We start from the raw sequence: 15,937 nt of genomic DNA, 5'->3' as shown, positions 1-15,937 counted from the left end.
ATGATGGGTAAACACCTACCACAGTACAAAGAAGTAAAGTGACTGTGGGTAATAACAGAGGAAAAGTGAAGGGGGTAACAACTTCTCCCAGAGGAGGGGGTGGTCCCTGTTCCATGCCCATCTTGTCTCCTTAAATAGGAACGGCCAGCAGACCTAACAGTCCTTGTACTCTACGCAGCTGCTTCCCTGGCTGGAACATGAGCATCTGCCTTCTTCTCCCTAAGGTTTGTCCTCTTTTCTCTGATTCTTGGAAACATTTTTAAGTTCTGCCAGGTACTCTGTTCTTTCATGAATGAACTGATGGAAATTTTCTATGGAAGTTACTTACCTCACTTAAGAAGTACACAGTGGCTCATGCCTGTAATCCTAGCACTTTGGGAGGCTAAGGTGGGGGGATTGTCTGAGCTCAGGAGTTCGAGACTAGCCTGGGCAACACGGTGAAACCCCGTCTCTACTAAAATACAAAAACTTGTCCGGACGTGGTGGCGTGCGCCTGTAATCCCAGCTACTCAGGAGGCTGAGGCAGGAGAATTGCTAGAACCCGGGAGGTGGAGGTTGCAGTGAGTCAAGATCAGGCCACTGCACTCCAGCCTGGGCTACAGAGTGAGACTCCATTTCTTAAAAAAAAAAAAGAAGTACTGACTTGTGGCATGGCAGTAGAAATCAGGATAAGGTTTTACTTTGCATTTGAAAAGCTAAGAACAGCCTTTACTGGAGAAAGTAGGATAAAGGCATTTCCATACATGTTCATGGGAATTTACCATTTAAATTTACCATTCACATTTGAATTTACCATTCAAACTAGGGAGTAGAGATCAGTCACTTTTGCCATTTTATCAGTTTAAAACTCTTTCAAGAAAAGGAAAGAAAGGAGGAGTCTCTTCCAAGAAAACAAAAGAAAAAAGTCATACTGTGTAAGAACCACAGAAGAAAAGCTAAGTAGGAGCAGATGTGGGTGCTCTTTCCTTAAGAGTCAGCATAGAATGTAGAGAGTGACATTTTCTTTAAGAACAGATTATTATAACAAAGCAAGAAAAAGTATATTTGTCCATAAGTTGGTCACAGTGACACTTGTAGAAAATATAAGTAGCTGTAAATGGGAAAATGTCAAAATGTTCCATCCAAGGAATGTTAGAAGGTCCCTTCTTTGCCTTGCTCATCTGAAAAGTTCCAATTCACCCTACAAGCCTTAGCCCCAAGGCTGGGAAGCCACTGCCTCTACTACCAAGAAGCATCCAGAGTCTCTTTTGTGCTGCATGGCACCCTCCTGTGGCTTCATGATAACATCTATCACTCTTGAGGGATCCTTTACACTTCTGCTGCCTCTTCTCCCTAAGACAGACAAAGCTGTCACTTGTTCTTTTATGTATTCTTGGTGTCCAGCAAAGGGAACAGGCATCTATCCATTTAATTAAGCTCTGCTAAGATGCTTTGAGTTAAATTATATATGTTTGTGTGCTGGAAGAATACAACACCAGAGTGGTGTTGGAGAAGGCTGTGTAGGCCACTGGGAATTTCATTCCCACCTGGTGTAATGAAGCCCTTCCTGGTCACTCCTGTCCCACAGCATTAGTGGAGATTCCCAGGGTGCAGCAAAAGGTGCCCTGCACATCCCAGCCAGGGAGGAATCAATAGAGGCCTAATGGGAAACTGAATTCTCACCTTGCTCAGTAGTAACAAGGGGACCCTGTCACTCAGTATCAAGGGAGGCTGACTAGGGAACCTGGACTCCCAGCCACACCTGGTAATAATGAAGCAGTACTCCCAATTCCCCTACTGTGGTGGTATCAGAGACAGTTGCCTAAAGCAGAAGGTTTAAATAAGACCCATAGTCTCATAACATAATACCTAAAAATATCCAGGTTTCAATAAAAAATCATTTCACACACCGAGAAACAGGAAAATGCTTCTGAATGGAAAAAAGACCATCAGTAGATGCAAACAATGAGGTGACAGATGTTGGAATTATCTGATAAGGATTTTACAGCAGCCATTATAAAAATGCTTCAACGAGCAAGTATAAATGCACTTGAAACAAATGAAAATGTAGAAAGTCTCAGCAGAGACAGAAATTCTCAGCAAATAGAAGATATAAAAAAAAAAAAACCAAATGGACATTTTAGAAATAAAACACACAATAACTAAAATATAAAAATCAGGAATAAATGGGCTCAACAGCAGAACAGATTAGACAGAAGAAAGAATCACTGAACTTCGAGACAGAAGAATAGAAATTACCTAATCTGAACAAGAGAGAAGCAGGCTGAAAAAAATATCATATACAGAGCCTCAGGAAACTGCAGAACTTAAAAACAAACAAACAAACAAAAAAACTTCCAAAATTATTAAATAATTTTCAGTTGCAAATTGGATTTTCCAAAGGTCTTTGCAGCTGGCCCTTAGGCTGTTAAAGAATGATCATACGAAGGATATATAAAAATCTTTGGTGTATGTACTGATATTATACCTAAATTGGACCTAGGTAGCCTAAAAGTTAATGCAGTCTTTGAAGATTTACAGATAGGGACAAAAAGGTACAGTCAAGGTAGTAAAGAAATCAAGATCACTGTGTCATTTATCATGTCCACCAAGAAGATGTGAGGTGACATGTTCTCTTCAATCTATGGAACTTCAAAGTGCACCGCTTAACAGAGAACAGCTCTGCAGTGGTAGGGTAAGTCTTGTGCACAGAGAGAAACATTCCTACCATCTCAGTAAAAAATGGTACCTTGCATGTACTGACTGGTGCTCTGAAGTTTCGCCAAAGATAAGATACAATTTTAACAGTCAAAGGGCCACATTTAAAGCCATTGTAAACCTATGTTAATTACCAGTGAGCAGGATGGGAATATTTCTCTTTTTTTTAATACAAATACAAAGTAAGATTTTATCATAGGTAAGTATGTTCAAAGATCGTCCCTCAAAGTTGAACTTGTTTGAACCATTAAATCTAAAGAAATCCAATCAAAAAATAAAAAAAATAAACAAACAAACAAGATTAACAATTTGGCTTTTGAGGGGATATACAGCAAAGACTGAAACAAGATCTCAGAAGTATTTTGGCTTCTGTTAATTTTTTGTTTTTTTGATTAAAATGAAAAGAAATGAAACTCCAACTTAAAAGAAATCCAGAACTACTTTAAAATTCTCGTAAAGATAGTCACATAACATGGGCTACCCCAATCCTACTAAGTCTACTGTTTGCCCAATGCCATCAAGGTTTATATAGTAAGATTCAAATATCTGGTATCCAGACAATGTTCACAGCTACTTCTCCCTTAAGAGAAGCAGAAAGGCAGTTTTAGGTGTGGTCTGTCTTTATCCCCCAAACTTGATCAATGTATACAATGCTTACACATCCAAATATGTGCAAGATTCAACAGGAACCCTCTCCCACTGCTGTGCTGAGTACGCAAGTTTCCCTGAGATGTCCGCATCACCAAGGGCTCCGTTCTCACTCTGGTCGACAGTTTCTGAACAATGCGATAGTGTAGATAGAGGACTATATAAAATATAAGTTTCTCTCAAAAAGATTTATGGTGTTTGGGGATAAAAAAATATATCAGTCTTCTTGGCTAAAGGTTGGCAAATGTGTTTTCAACTTTAAAATGTCTGACACGGGCTCTTTTCTTTGTTGATAGAAGCTGAGTCCAGTGATGTGCTCAACATCTGTGATCCGTGCTCTGTGTAACATTAACAGTTCTTCAACCCATGAGGATTCATGCTTCCCATGCTAGCAGAATAAGAAATATAAAAGACAAGTTACCAAGAGGACACTCAGTTCACTTCTATACACGCTCCATCTTCCCAGTTTAATCATTTATGAGACTTCAGCTCTAAAGTGGAACATGCCATATGATTTGTTAGGCATCATCTCTCCTCTCGAGTAGCTTTCCTTCTAATACATACCATGTATGTTTGTTTAATTAGATGCATCAAGTTTGGGAAAAAGAAAGTATACATGGAAAAGATGATCCTGCATTAAATTGGTTTAAGAAACTTCAATGGTGTGGAGTTAAAAAAAGTCGGAAAACAGAAATTACATGGCATGGTAGAAAGAATATGGGAATTAATATAAAGAATCTGGTTCTCAGTCAGAATGGCTATTATTAAAAAGTCAAAAAATAACAGAAGCTGGCAAGGTTGTGGAGAAAAAAGAATGCTTTTACATTGTTGGTAGGGAGTGTAAATTAGTTCAACCACTGCGGAAGACAGTGTGGCAATTCCTCAAAGACCTAGAGGCAGAAATACCATTTGATCCAGCAAACCCATTACTGGGTATATAAGCACAGAAATATAAATCATTCTATTATGCAGATACATGCATACATATGTTCAGTGCAGCACTAGTCACAATAGGAAAGACAAGGAATCAATTTAAATGCCCATCAGTGATAGACTGGATCAAGAAAATGTGGTTCATATACACCATGGAACACTATGGTGTATGTGGTCAATGATAGACTAAATAAAGAAAATGTGGTACATGTATACCATGGAATACTATGCACCCATAAAAGATCATGTCCTTTGCAGGGACGTGGATGGAGCTGGAGGCCATTATCCTTAGCAAACTAATGTGAGAACAGAAAACCAAACACTGCATGTTCTCAGTTATAAGAGGGTGCTGAAGGATGAGAACACATAGACACGTGTGGGGGAACAACATACACTGGGGCCTGTTGGAGGGCAGGGGGGAGGAGGGAGAGCATCAGAAAGAACAGCTAATGGATGCTGGGCTTAATACCTAGGTGATGGGATGATCTGTGTAGCAAACCACCATGGCACACATTTACCTATGCAACAAACCTGCACATCCTGCACACATACCCCTGAACTTAAAATAAAAGTTGGAAATTTTTTAAAAAGAGACTGGTTCTGTGACTATCTTATCGGGTAAACTAAGGAAAGTTATTTAACATATAAATCTTGATTCCTTTATCTGTATCCTCCTCATTGGGTTATTTTGACGATCAAATATAATGATGTGTGCAAACATACTACAGAAATACTGGTTTTTATGAGAATGTGTTATCTACAAAGATGCATGAAGACGCCCACGTGGGCCAAAGCCACATGCTAAGAATGGTGGAGCAGAAAGAGGGAAAAGTTCTGGGTCCCCAGTGGTGCAGTTGACCCAAAGCGCCATCCCAGGACTGTGCACAGCTGGACTTCCTGTTCTATGAGGAATCTCTGACTTGCTTAAGCCACTGCAAAGGCGTTTCTGTTATTTGCTGCAGAACCCTACTCTAATTGATGCATTCAATGACGATATAATCTCTCAAAATAAAGAAAGTAATGAAGCAGGCAATGGTTGCATGTATCTAAGAATGCCCACAAAACTGACAACTTTCAGCGGAGTCAGATCAGGCAACCAACTAAAGTCGTGCTATTCTGTATTTAATTCTGAAGAATAAGGGGAAAAATAACTTAATGAGAAATGTGTTCTATAGGAACAAGTAATTCTGAAAGTTTATCACAGAAACAAGGAGAGACATATCTTCATGAATTTTAACGATATATACAAAGACTACTACCATCAAGGATGGCAAATGGACCACTGTATTCTACTCCTGGGCCCAGAGAAGAGCTCACTATTTTGTTTACTTCTGTGTCCTCAGTACCTAGAGCACTTGATTATAAATATCAAAGGAATGAATGGCTGAATCAAAGTAGTAGTGAATGAATGAATGAGTGAATGCAGCACTCTTCCCTGATGAGCTCATACTGGATCTCAAGATCCTAACTCCAGGTATACCTACCACCCATTCACTAGGACTGGTATGAAAGTTACATCTTTTTGCAGATTCAGGTCAAGACGTACTTGGTGTCACTTCAATGGAAAAACAAACAAACAAAAAAAAAACGGAAATGTGGGAAGTACTCTGAAAGAAAATGTTTTGGCTCACCATAAGGAAAACTTAAAATTGCTAAAATGGGCCGGGGGCAGTGGCTCACGACTATAACCCCTGCACTTTGGGAGGCTGAGGCCGGCAGATCACCCGAGGTCAGGAGGTCGAGAACAGCCTGGCCAAGACGGCGAAACTCCATCGCCACTAAAAATACAAAAATTAGCCAGGCATGGTGGCAGGCGCCTGTAATCCAAGCTACTCGGGAGGCTAAGACAGGAGAATCGCTTGAGCACGGGAAGCGGAGGTTGCAGTGAGTGGAGATCACGCCACTGCCCTCCAGCCCAGGCGACAGAGCGAGACTCCACCTCAAAAAAAAAAAAAAAAAAAAAAGGCCGGGTGCAGCGGCTCACGTCTGTAATCCCAGCACTTTGGGAGGCCGAGGCGGACGGATCACGAGGTCGAGAGATCCGAGGCTGACACGGTGAAACCCCGTCTCTACTAAAAAAAAAAAAAAATACAAAAATAATTAGGCGGGCGCGGTGGGGGCTGCCTGTAGTCCCAGCTACTCCGGAGGCTGAGGCAGGAGAATGGCGTGAACCCGGGAGGCGGAGCTGGCAGTGAGCCGAGATCACGCCACTGCACTCCAGCCTGGGCGCCAAAGCGAGACTCTGCCTCAAAAAAAAAAAAAAAAAAAAGCTAAACTGTTATGCAGTCATGATGTCCCAATCTACAATGTAGATTTTTTAAATTCTGAGCAAATAAGATAATATAAAACAATTATTCCCAAACACACTGGTATGACAACAGGATAAGAAAGGAAAATATTTTTTATAATTAAGTGATGCATAGAAAATTTGAAATGTTGTCTAACAACTTTAAGACTAATTTATAACAGTGCTGACACTTTGAAATTATAAATCCAGTTTTGAAATAAGAGAAAATCCATACTTCAGATAAACCTAGACTTTAGTGGTTAAGCCATACAAAGTTTGATTCTGATCTGATTTTTAGTATCTTTACCAGACAAAGGGGCCAGGCAGGGTGACTCATGCCTGCAATCTCAGCACTTTGGGAGGCCAAGGCAGGAGGATTATTTGAGGCCAGGAGTTCAAGACCTGCTTGGGCAACAGAGCAAGACCCTCTCTCTAAAAAAAAAAGAAAATGAAAAATAAAAGCAGACAAGGGTAGTCTTCCCCAAAGATACGTCATCTTAAAAGATCAAATTTAAAAGCATACTGTAATTTCAAAGTCCATGTATACTCAAGAGTTGTGCTTTCTCTCACTGTAATGTCAGATGTATGACACAAACAAATATGCGTATGTCTAGATTTTCAACATGCAAAGTAAATATACAAAAGCTACTTACAACACAGCTCTCACTGTTATCAGTCCTGTGAGGCAAAATGAAAGCCAAGGTGTCTAAGTTTTCACAGTGCAAAGGAGTCTGAGATGCATCTTTACAGCTTGTTAGCACAATAAAGAAGTGAGTTGGAATCAAAATTTCTTGATTACGGATGACTCTTCTTTTTCTGTAAAATATGCCAATATTCATTTTAAGAAAGAAATAACTATCTTCCTTTTGATGACTATTTCAGTAGAGCACGCTTTTAATACATATAAAAATCAAATTCAAACAAATAATTAAATATAAGAAGCCAGTAATCACAATGCCTCAACATATTCTGCCAGATTCAGAGTAATAATAAGACAGGCAGATAAACCCAGTCCAAATAATTTTTGTTTTCTGTAGAAATTTATTGACTTTTGGAATTCTTTTAGTTCTACTTAAAGACACTGAAATTGAAACATTAAAGAAAACAAAATATCATTTTTAAACACTTATGACCAAGAGTATAAACCATTACCGATAGTCTTAACTTCTAGGCCATTATAGACAAATAGTGGGCAGAGAAAGAACTGGTTAGGAATTTTTTATTTCAGCCCCTTCAGAGAGGACATGTTGTCATGAATTGTTTGTTCTAACTGGATTTTCCTCCTTATCTTAATAACTTAATCTTTTAAACTGCAGTATATTATCAAAGATGTCCCAAACATCTTTACCTCATAGTCATTCTCCTATTTCTTTTCATTTTAAGGCTGTTTGTTTTTTTAATATCTTTCAAAACTTAAGGTAGTGGAATCATTGTTTTCAAATATGACCTTATGTAGAATCATAATCTATAAAACTATTTAAACAGAGGGCTCTGGGTGAAGCCGTGGGTAGGAAGCATATGCAGTTCCCTTCTTTATCCTCTCTAGTGCTACAGTTTCTAAGGCAGCTTTATGCCTCAAGGGAAAGTAAAAAACTGTAACTTTACAAATTGATGTGCTCTCCGGTGTATTTTGTAAGTCACATATAATCTAAGTCAGCCTGGGAGAGTAGGAAAGTTCTGAGAGGGGATGAATCTCAGTGGAATCTCAGTCTTTTTCCTACGGACTTAACAGCAAAATTCTTTCCCAAACTACTGAAATTATTGTTTTAATAAAGATCAACCAGTTTCCAAAATGTTCTCTCCATCTCTTTTTTTAAAAAAGCGCCACTGATGGTTTCCTTCAGACGGTTGCTTTTTATCATGCCCTTCCAGCCAGAGTTGGGTAAAAGGTGTAACAGTCACCCAAGGCCACCAGACTCCCAAGCATTCCAGCTTTATAACCCTATTCATTCCTAGACTCAAGATATCTGTAGCCACACCATAGAGTTCTTCATCTTCTGAATGACAGTATATTAAGATCATACCTTAACAATTAGCCACACAGAGATCTTAAATGAGTTCAACATTTAAACTGAGCTCAAAAATTACTCAACTGAACTGAATGGGTGAGAAACACTAATTCTTTTACCTAAAAAATATTTTACTGAATGTTGAGCAAAACGCCAAAATTGATCAGATATTTCAAAAGGATTCCTGTGTAGTCAGAAATGTCATACACAAACATATGACACTGGATAAAAAAGGTTCTGTTGACTCAACTGGATGGTAATCCCATCTGGTTCCTATTTTTAAGAGTAATGAAATATGTTCTTACTGCCTCAGAATCTCTAAGGAATCATAACGTCCATCATAATCAAAGTCAAACACAGGACCACTGACGACATTGACACCATTTCTTTCTTCAGCATACTTTCGCAGTAGGGTGTCATGAAAGTAGCGCCATATAACTGAAACGAGATAGAAGACAGCGTAGTTTCAAAAGAACAAGGTACCATGTTGTCATGTGAAATAAACTAACACCATGATTCAAAATTAGCATTTATAGTAAATAAAGATAAAGTCAAGTTTGGCTTCAGTCTTTGCTTTTTGTGTTTTTTGTTTAGAGACAGGGTCTTGCTATATCACCCAGGCTGGAGTGCAGTGGCACAACCATAGCTCACTGCAGCCTCAAATTCTTGGGGTCAAGAGATGCTGCTGCCTCAGTCTCTAGAATAGCTAGGACTACAGGTGCACATCACCATGCCCAGTTAATTAAAATTTTTTGTAGAGACTAGAGACCAGGTCTCACTGTTTTCCAGGCTGATCTTGAACTCCTGGCCTCAAGCAGTCCTTCTGAGTTGGCCTCCCCAAAGTGCTGGGACTGCAAGCATGAGTCACCACACCCAGCCTTGGCTCCAATCTTAGTGTGAGGCCAAAACTTCATTGTTCAGCCTTGGACTTTGAAAGGACTCACAGACAAAAGCTGAACCCCTCTGTTTGAGGTATCACTGAACAAGTACATCATGTTCAAATTGTGATCATATGTCATCATCAAGCATAGCAACATTGCAAACACAAACAAGGCATATTATTCAGATTTCCTATTAATATCTGAATATTAACTTTGAAATATTCACAAGTATTCTAGATATATATTAGAGTAAAAACTCTCTTTATGCTTATATTTTGATATTCTATACATCAATATAAGTAACTATATTTTTATTCCTGTAAAAGTCAAATGCTGCAAGTAAATGATGATGTAAAATCTATTCATTTGAAAGCACAGACAATTATCAAGAACTTCAAAAAAGTTAAATAAGGAAGCCGAATGAAAGTTAATATAAGCGATAGCAGACTGTATTAGCTGAATAACTTTAGGAAGCGCATCATATACTTTCCCACCAAAAATGTTTGCAAACAATTAAATACAAAGCAGAATGGATACTGGAATATATGATAATTCTCATATTTGTAGAATTTTTGTGTACTAGTATGCTCATAGTTAAACCTTTAAGAATGTATTTGGTATTAATTCATTTAATCTAGACCATAAGTCCTATTACATATGAATTATGCCTATATGTGCAGAAATTAATTAAAATTATCAAATATAGAGTTAACATTTTTTTACCTTGAAAACTCTGGTACATTGGCACTATATTTGTAGTAAGCAAAGCTTCAGAATATATTCCACTTGAATTTTATTTAGTTCTACAAAGAGAAAAGAGGACAAATTTTCATTCTTCACAAATAACATAAGAAATTATAGTTTCTCATGGCAGAGGCGAGCATTTTAAAACTAGCTGAGTACCATCTTAAACCTGAAAACTTTCCCAAGTACTGGGTCAAGGGAAAATGTAATGTGTTTGGTCAAGTCCTTTACAAAAATAAAATATTTAAGTCTTTTCAAGATGAGCATGTCAAAGAAACATAAACTTTAATAACAAGAGCCCCAAATTAAACATATTCAAACTTTATTGACCTTAATTCAGCTAAAAGGAATTGTGTTGACAATCTTCTTTCCTTACACTTTTTCACAGTGAAAAGAAAAAAGAGAACATCTGGCTCCAGAACAATACCTGCTACCCAGAAAAAACATCACAGGATGTCTGTCTCGAAATGCCATACAAGGCTTCTCTGTATGAATTTGAGGCTTGGACCTAGTCTATTTTTATAATGCAATAGCCAAGTTCTGACTTCAGACACACACTCTGGGAACTGAACTGGATGCTGATGGTAGTTGAGCACCTGTAGGTTTCGATTTTTGCCTTTTAAGGCTGGCCGCAAAATGGCTTCTCATCAACATACAAATTTGCCATTTCAAAAAATAGTATACTTAGCTTCAAAAAAGCCATTCCCTAGAGGTTCTGGATCAGTGAAAAAGCAAGAATATTTAAGCCTCTACCTTTACCTACTTCTCTGACAATCGCATTTTCTTTTTAAACAACAAAGTTAGATCTCCTTCCTAAGAACCTTGATATATTCTTCCGACTTGATATATATATATATATTCCAACTTCACAGTATTCTCAAATTCTGTTTGAAAGAAATGCAGAAAGGAACCATGAAGTGTGCCGCTTCCACATCTGCACTAAATCAACTACCCCCCAACAAAAAGAACATTTTATAAAATTTAAGTTTTAGATGATTAAAATTTTCCCGTTGGTAGTTCTAGACCAAATCCACAATTTTTCACCAATAAATAATGTATGGTAGGATTTATAAACAAGAAAGAAAACAAAAAGGAGAAGAGGATAAGAAAAGGGAAGGTAAGGAGAGGAAAAAACTTACGTGGTGGGGAGAGGAACCCGTAACTCACTTTGGTGTTATTTTTATAAAATGAACATTTATGGACAGGACTAAGAGAAATTCTAAAGTCCTGGTACAGACAGTTGGAAAAGTCTTCCGTAGAGAAACTGTCCTGAAGAACGAAATGAAAAGAACTCTCAGATATCAGGCACAGAGAAGAAAATTGCTTTATTAATATTTAAAGGTGAACTACATCATAAAATTAGGAAGCTCTAGCTGTCAGCTCATGTCCTTGACTATTTTCCCATTTTCCTACTAGTATATTTATCTTTTTTTCTAACTAAAGTGTAAAAATGCTTTAAAATATTAAAGATACTAATTGTCATATTTGTGCAAATATTTTCAGATTCTGCTACGCTAATATGAAATAATGTTTAGAATGTTTTTATCTACAATTTTAAACTTTTATTTATTTATTTATTTTTTAAGACGGAGTCTCTCTCTGTCACCCAGGCTAGAATGCAGTGGCGCAATCTCGGCTCACTGCAACTCTGTCCCCCAGGTACAAGCGATTCTCCTGCCTCAGCCTCCCGAGTAGCTGGGACTATAGGCATCTGCCACCACATCCAGCTAATTTTTGTGTTTTTAGTAGAGATGGGGTTTCACCATGTTGGCAAGGCTGGTCTTGAGCTCCTGACCTCAGGTGATCCACCCTCCGCAGCCCCCACAAAGTGCTGGGATTACAGGTGTGACCCACCACACCTGGCTAATTTTTTGTATTTTTAGTAGAGACCGGGTTTCACCGTGTTAGCCAGGATGGTCTCGATCTCCTGACCTCATGACTCGCCCTCCTTGGCCTCCTGAAGTGCTGGGATTACAGGTGTGAGCCACCACGCCTGGCCAATTTTAAGCTTTTATATAGTAAAATGCTGATTTTTAGAGATCTGAGTCTATCTTCCATAGCTAACTACACTGCCAAAAGTCGCTGGAGTAAGGGAGGAGAGTCACTGAATAGCAACGCAAAAACCTCAAGCATCGCAATGACTGTAAAGTCATGCATTTTAATTATATAAGAAAACTGAAAATGGAATCAAGGAACACCATAATTAAGGTATAAATATTAATAAATAGGATGGGGTGCCTATAAAAAGTGGTGTAGACTGATCAATCACAAAGTGAAAATTTTTTTTAAGTGTTTGGTGTTTGAAGACAGTCTTGAAAAATTTTTTAAATCAAAGTTCAAGAAACTTTATATAAATATATGTGTGTATTATATATTTGGAACATAGAAATTATATATAAACAGACATTTCCCTATCTTTTTATTTGGCCATCTCACTGATTAGTAAAAATAATTTTATTTTTTAAATCAAATTGCTGCCCTCCACTATGCCCTCTCAAATCCCTTTGTCGTTCCCTTAGGGCATCCTGTACCTTGCCAGTCACTTTCAGTTTCATCCCAGTTTAAAATTTCAATTCCATGTAAGACCAAAATCTCATCTTCCCCCTTCTCTCTTTCCAGCACCATCTCCTTCACCATTTCTTCTTCTACCAGAGCACCCAGGGGACCATGAGTGAGGGGGAAGGCTACTTTTATTCTGGGATATTTGCCCTCACTCTTTTCAAGGCCTAACTCCTCTGGTGTTGGTGGTGGGCAGGATTCTGGTCTCTCCCTGGTTTGGGCTCGTGTCTTCCTATAGATGGTACATGCAATGATGTTACTGAGCTCTAATGGCTTTGCCAAACAGTGAGGGCTCCCTTAGATTTGGACGGCTGAGGGAAATACTTGTCCTCACACAGCATGTATTTAGAAATGGGTAACTGTGACTGATCCTAAGCCTGATTTCCTGCAATTATAAATTGGAATCATAAAATATTAAAACTGGGGTCAGGGAGGGAAAAGAGAATTCTTTTCTTTTTTCTTTTCTTTCTTTTTTTTTTTTTTTGAGATGGAGTCTCGCTCTGTAGTCCAGGCTGGAGTCTCCTGCCTCAGCCTCCCGAGTAGCTGGGACTACAGGCGCCCGCCACCACGCCTGGCTAATTTTCTGTATTTTAGTAGAGATAGGGTTTCACCGTGTTAGCCAGGATGGTCTCGATCTCCTGACCTCGTGATCCGCCTGCCTCGGCCTCCCAATTTGCTGGGATTACAAGCATAAGCCACTGTGCCCAGCCCAAAACAGAATTCTTTACTGCACAACCCTCATTTCACAGAAGAAATTTGGTCTGAGTTCTCAAAATCATGCAGTTGCTCAGTGGCAGAGCTTGAACTGGAACTGAATTTTTCTGACTCCCTGTTCAGTGTTCCTCTAATGCAGGAACTGAGTATAAAGCCAAGGTGAACAGTGAGAAACTATGCATTCAATGTTCTGCTTAATCATTAATTTGAAATAGCCACACATAAGAGGTGACAAATACTTGCATTTCTGTCCACAGTATAGGATGTCCAAAGGGGCATTAAGATGTCTTGGCTGTATCCACTCATAAACTGGTGCTGGGAAAGAAGACAGATGGTGTTTTTCTTCTGGAGAACTCTGGGTCTTCCATAGGGTAAAGTTTCATGCTTAATATTCTTCTCTTGGGTCATAGGATGAAAATAAATAAATTTAGTTAGTGTGCATTATATGATAATATATAGTGTGATACCCTCATCTAATCCTTTCTTCTACTTAACCATATTGAAGATTTACTTTTAACTATTTAAAAAAAACTGATTACAAAGGGTAGAAGCATAAACACTTAAGAAGACATTTCAGATTCACTGTAATTTTTGCCTATAAAGATTCTGAAATCAATGTAATATCAAGATACCATGAGGACACTACATGAAATTGCTAGATATTCCAGTTAATTCAAAGTTATATTATCAAAAATTCTTAAGCATTATTTTAATTACTTATTCTTTAGGACACACTCCAGAAAGTAAATTTTTTTAATGATATGTGTACTTGGAAAGCAAAAGTTCAGAATTGAAACTATGAGATTAAACTAAATAAAACAATAACAATATAGATATTATTTATTGCCATTTTTCCAAATGTCGAGTGCTTGCTACATATCATATAACTAATTTTTACATTTCCATATGAATTAAGGTTATATGCCCATTTTACAGATGAGGAAACAGCAGCTGATAGGGAATACTCTTTCCATGAACATATAGTACCTAAGCTCATATTCAAACTTGGATCTACTCCATTCTGAAAGTGCCACCATTCACTACAATACTTTGCCACCTTGAAGATATCCTACGGATTTTACAGAGACAAGCTCATATCAGAATTAACACAGAATTTACCTCTTTATTCTAGTAGAAAGAAAAAAAAATGTGTGCCAGGTAACTTAAGGATGAGAGAGTGTATTATAGTGACTCCAAACATTCAAGTCATAATTGAAAAATTTCATCGGATGTCTGTATATCCTTGATTTTTGGTCAAAAGTGATGAAGAAATAGCTTTAGATCAATAAATCAATATATAACCTTGTATGATTAACTAAGAACCAGGTGAGATAGAAACTTAGGTATTTCAAATGGGAATCTGAGTCTCTACTATCAACCTATAGAAATCGTCAAAAATTTCAGAACACCTCCATCATGTTCATAAAGCGTGATTCAGCTTCCACTAAATACGTTACATACAATATCCACTGCAAAATATCTCTTCTTTCCTTGTGTCTAACAGTCTAAACTGTCAAGCCAAGAAACCTCTATGCTTCATCAGGTGGTCCTCCAGAACTCCCTTTATTTTACTGGTTATTCTTAAATAATGTCCCCAAACCAGTTCTCTGCATTTCACACTGATGAGAAACTGTTTCACATTCCAAGCTTGAGGGTAGCATGCCTTACCTTCTGCCACGGTCAGATTAAACTGTGTCTGAAAATCCTCAATTGGCAAAATCTAAAAAAGGTTATAAAACTATTTTTAAGGACTGAGAGACATGTTTTAATTTTTATAACACAGAACCGCTATAGATTGATTATCCCAACACAGAACAAAGATCATTTACAATAGTCTTGTATGAGTGGATTTTTTTTTTCTCTTTAAAGGCAAGAGTCTTGCTCTTCCACCCAGGCTGGCATGCAGTGGTGCAATCATGACTCACTGCAGCCTCGGCCTACTGGGCTCAAGCAATCCTCCCACCTAGGTTGCCAGGTAAATGGGACTCCAGGCATATGCCACCATGCCCAGCTAATTTTTTAGCTTTTTGTACAGATGGGGTCTCACTATTTTGCCCAGTCTGGTCTTGAACTCCTGGTCTCAAGCAACCCTCTCACCTCGGCCTCCCAAAGTACTGGGATTACAGGTGTGGTACACCATGCCTGGACAGAAGTTACTTTTTTGATGAAGAGGACAGAGGAGAGGAATGACAGTTGCAAAAGACAAAATTGTTAGTATAAGCATTATGCCAGCAATTAAAAAATAAGAATATGATTGCTGCTTTGTAATTCTTATCTAGGTACCCCAAGTCTTTCTTCTAGTCTAACTCAAGTCTAAAACAAAATGTCAAGCATAAAATAAACTACTCTCCAAATTGCTACATATACACATATATCGTATATATACACACACAGTGTATATATGTATATTTTGATATATATATCAAAACATACATTTATATATATTTATATTTATGTATTATATT

General features: G+C 38.0%; 1 protein-coding gene across 1 annotated transcript in view; it reads right to left on the bottom strand.

Moving 5' to 3' along the window:
* Positions 1-686: 686 nt before the first annotated feature.
* The window catches only part of ENPP1 (ectonucleotide pyrophosphatase/phosphodiesterase 1), an 88,059-nt gene continuing 72,808 nt past the window's right edge, over positions 687-15,937 (bottom strand). The window contains exons 19-25 of the mRNA XM_017852797.1: positions 15,141-15,192; positions 13,716-13,870; positions 11,339-11,468; positions 10,179-10,258; positions 8,880-9,012; positions 7,219-7,381; positions 687-3,733 (exon numbers count right to left, since the gene is read on the bottom strand). Coding sequence (XP_017708286.1) covers positions 10,203-10,258; positions 11,339-11,468; positions 13,716-13,870; positions 15,141-15,192 — 393 coding nt within the window. The 3' untranslated portion in view covers positions 687-3,733; positions 7,219-7,381; positions 8,880-9,012; positions 10,179-10,202. The remainder of the gene's footprint in view (positions 3,734-7,218; positions 7,382-8,879; positions 9,013-10,178; positions 10,259-11,338; positions 11,469-13,715; positions 13,871-15,140; positions 15,193-15,937) is intronic.

Source organism: Rhinopithecus bieti, unplaced genomic scaffold (assembly GCF_001698545.2).
Source record: "Rhinopithecus bieti isolate Rb0 unplaced genomic scaffold, ASM169854v2 scaffold_35536, whole genome shotgun sequence".
NCBI lineage: Eukaryota > Metazoa > Chordata > Mammalia > Primates > Cercopithecidae > Rhinopithecus > Rhinopithecus bieti.
Note: the sequence above shows the minus strand (reverse complement) of the source record. Positions and strands in the feature narration are given on the sequence as shown.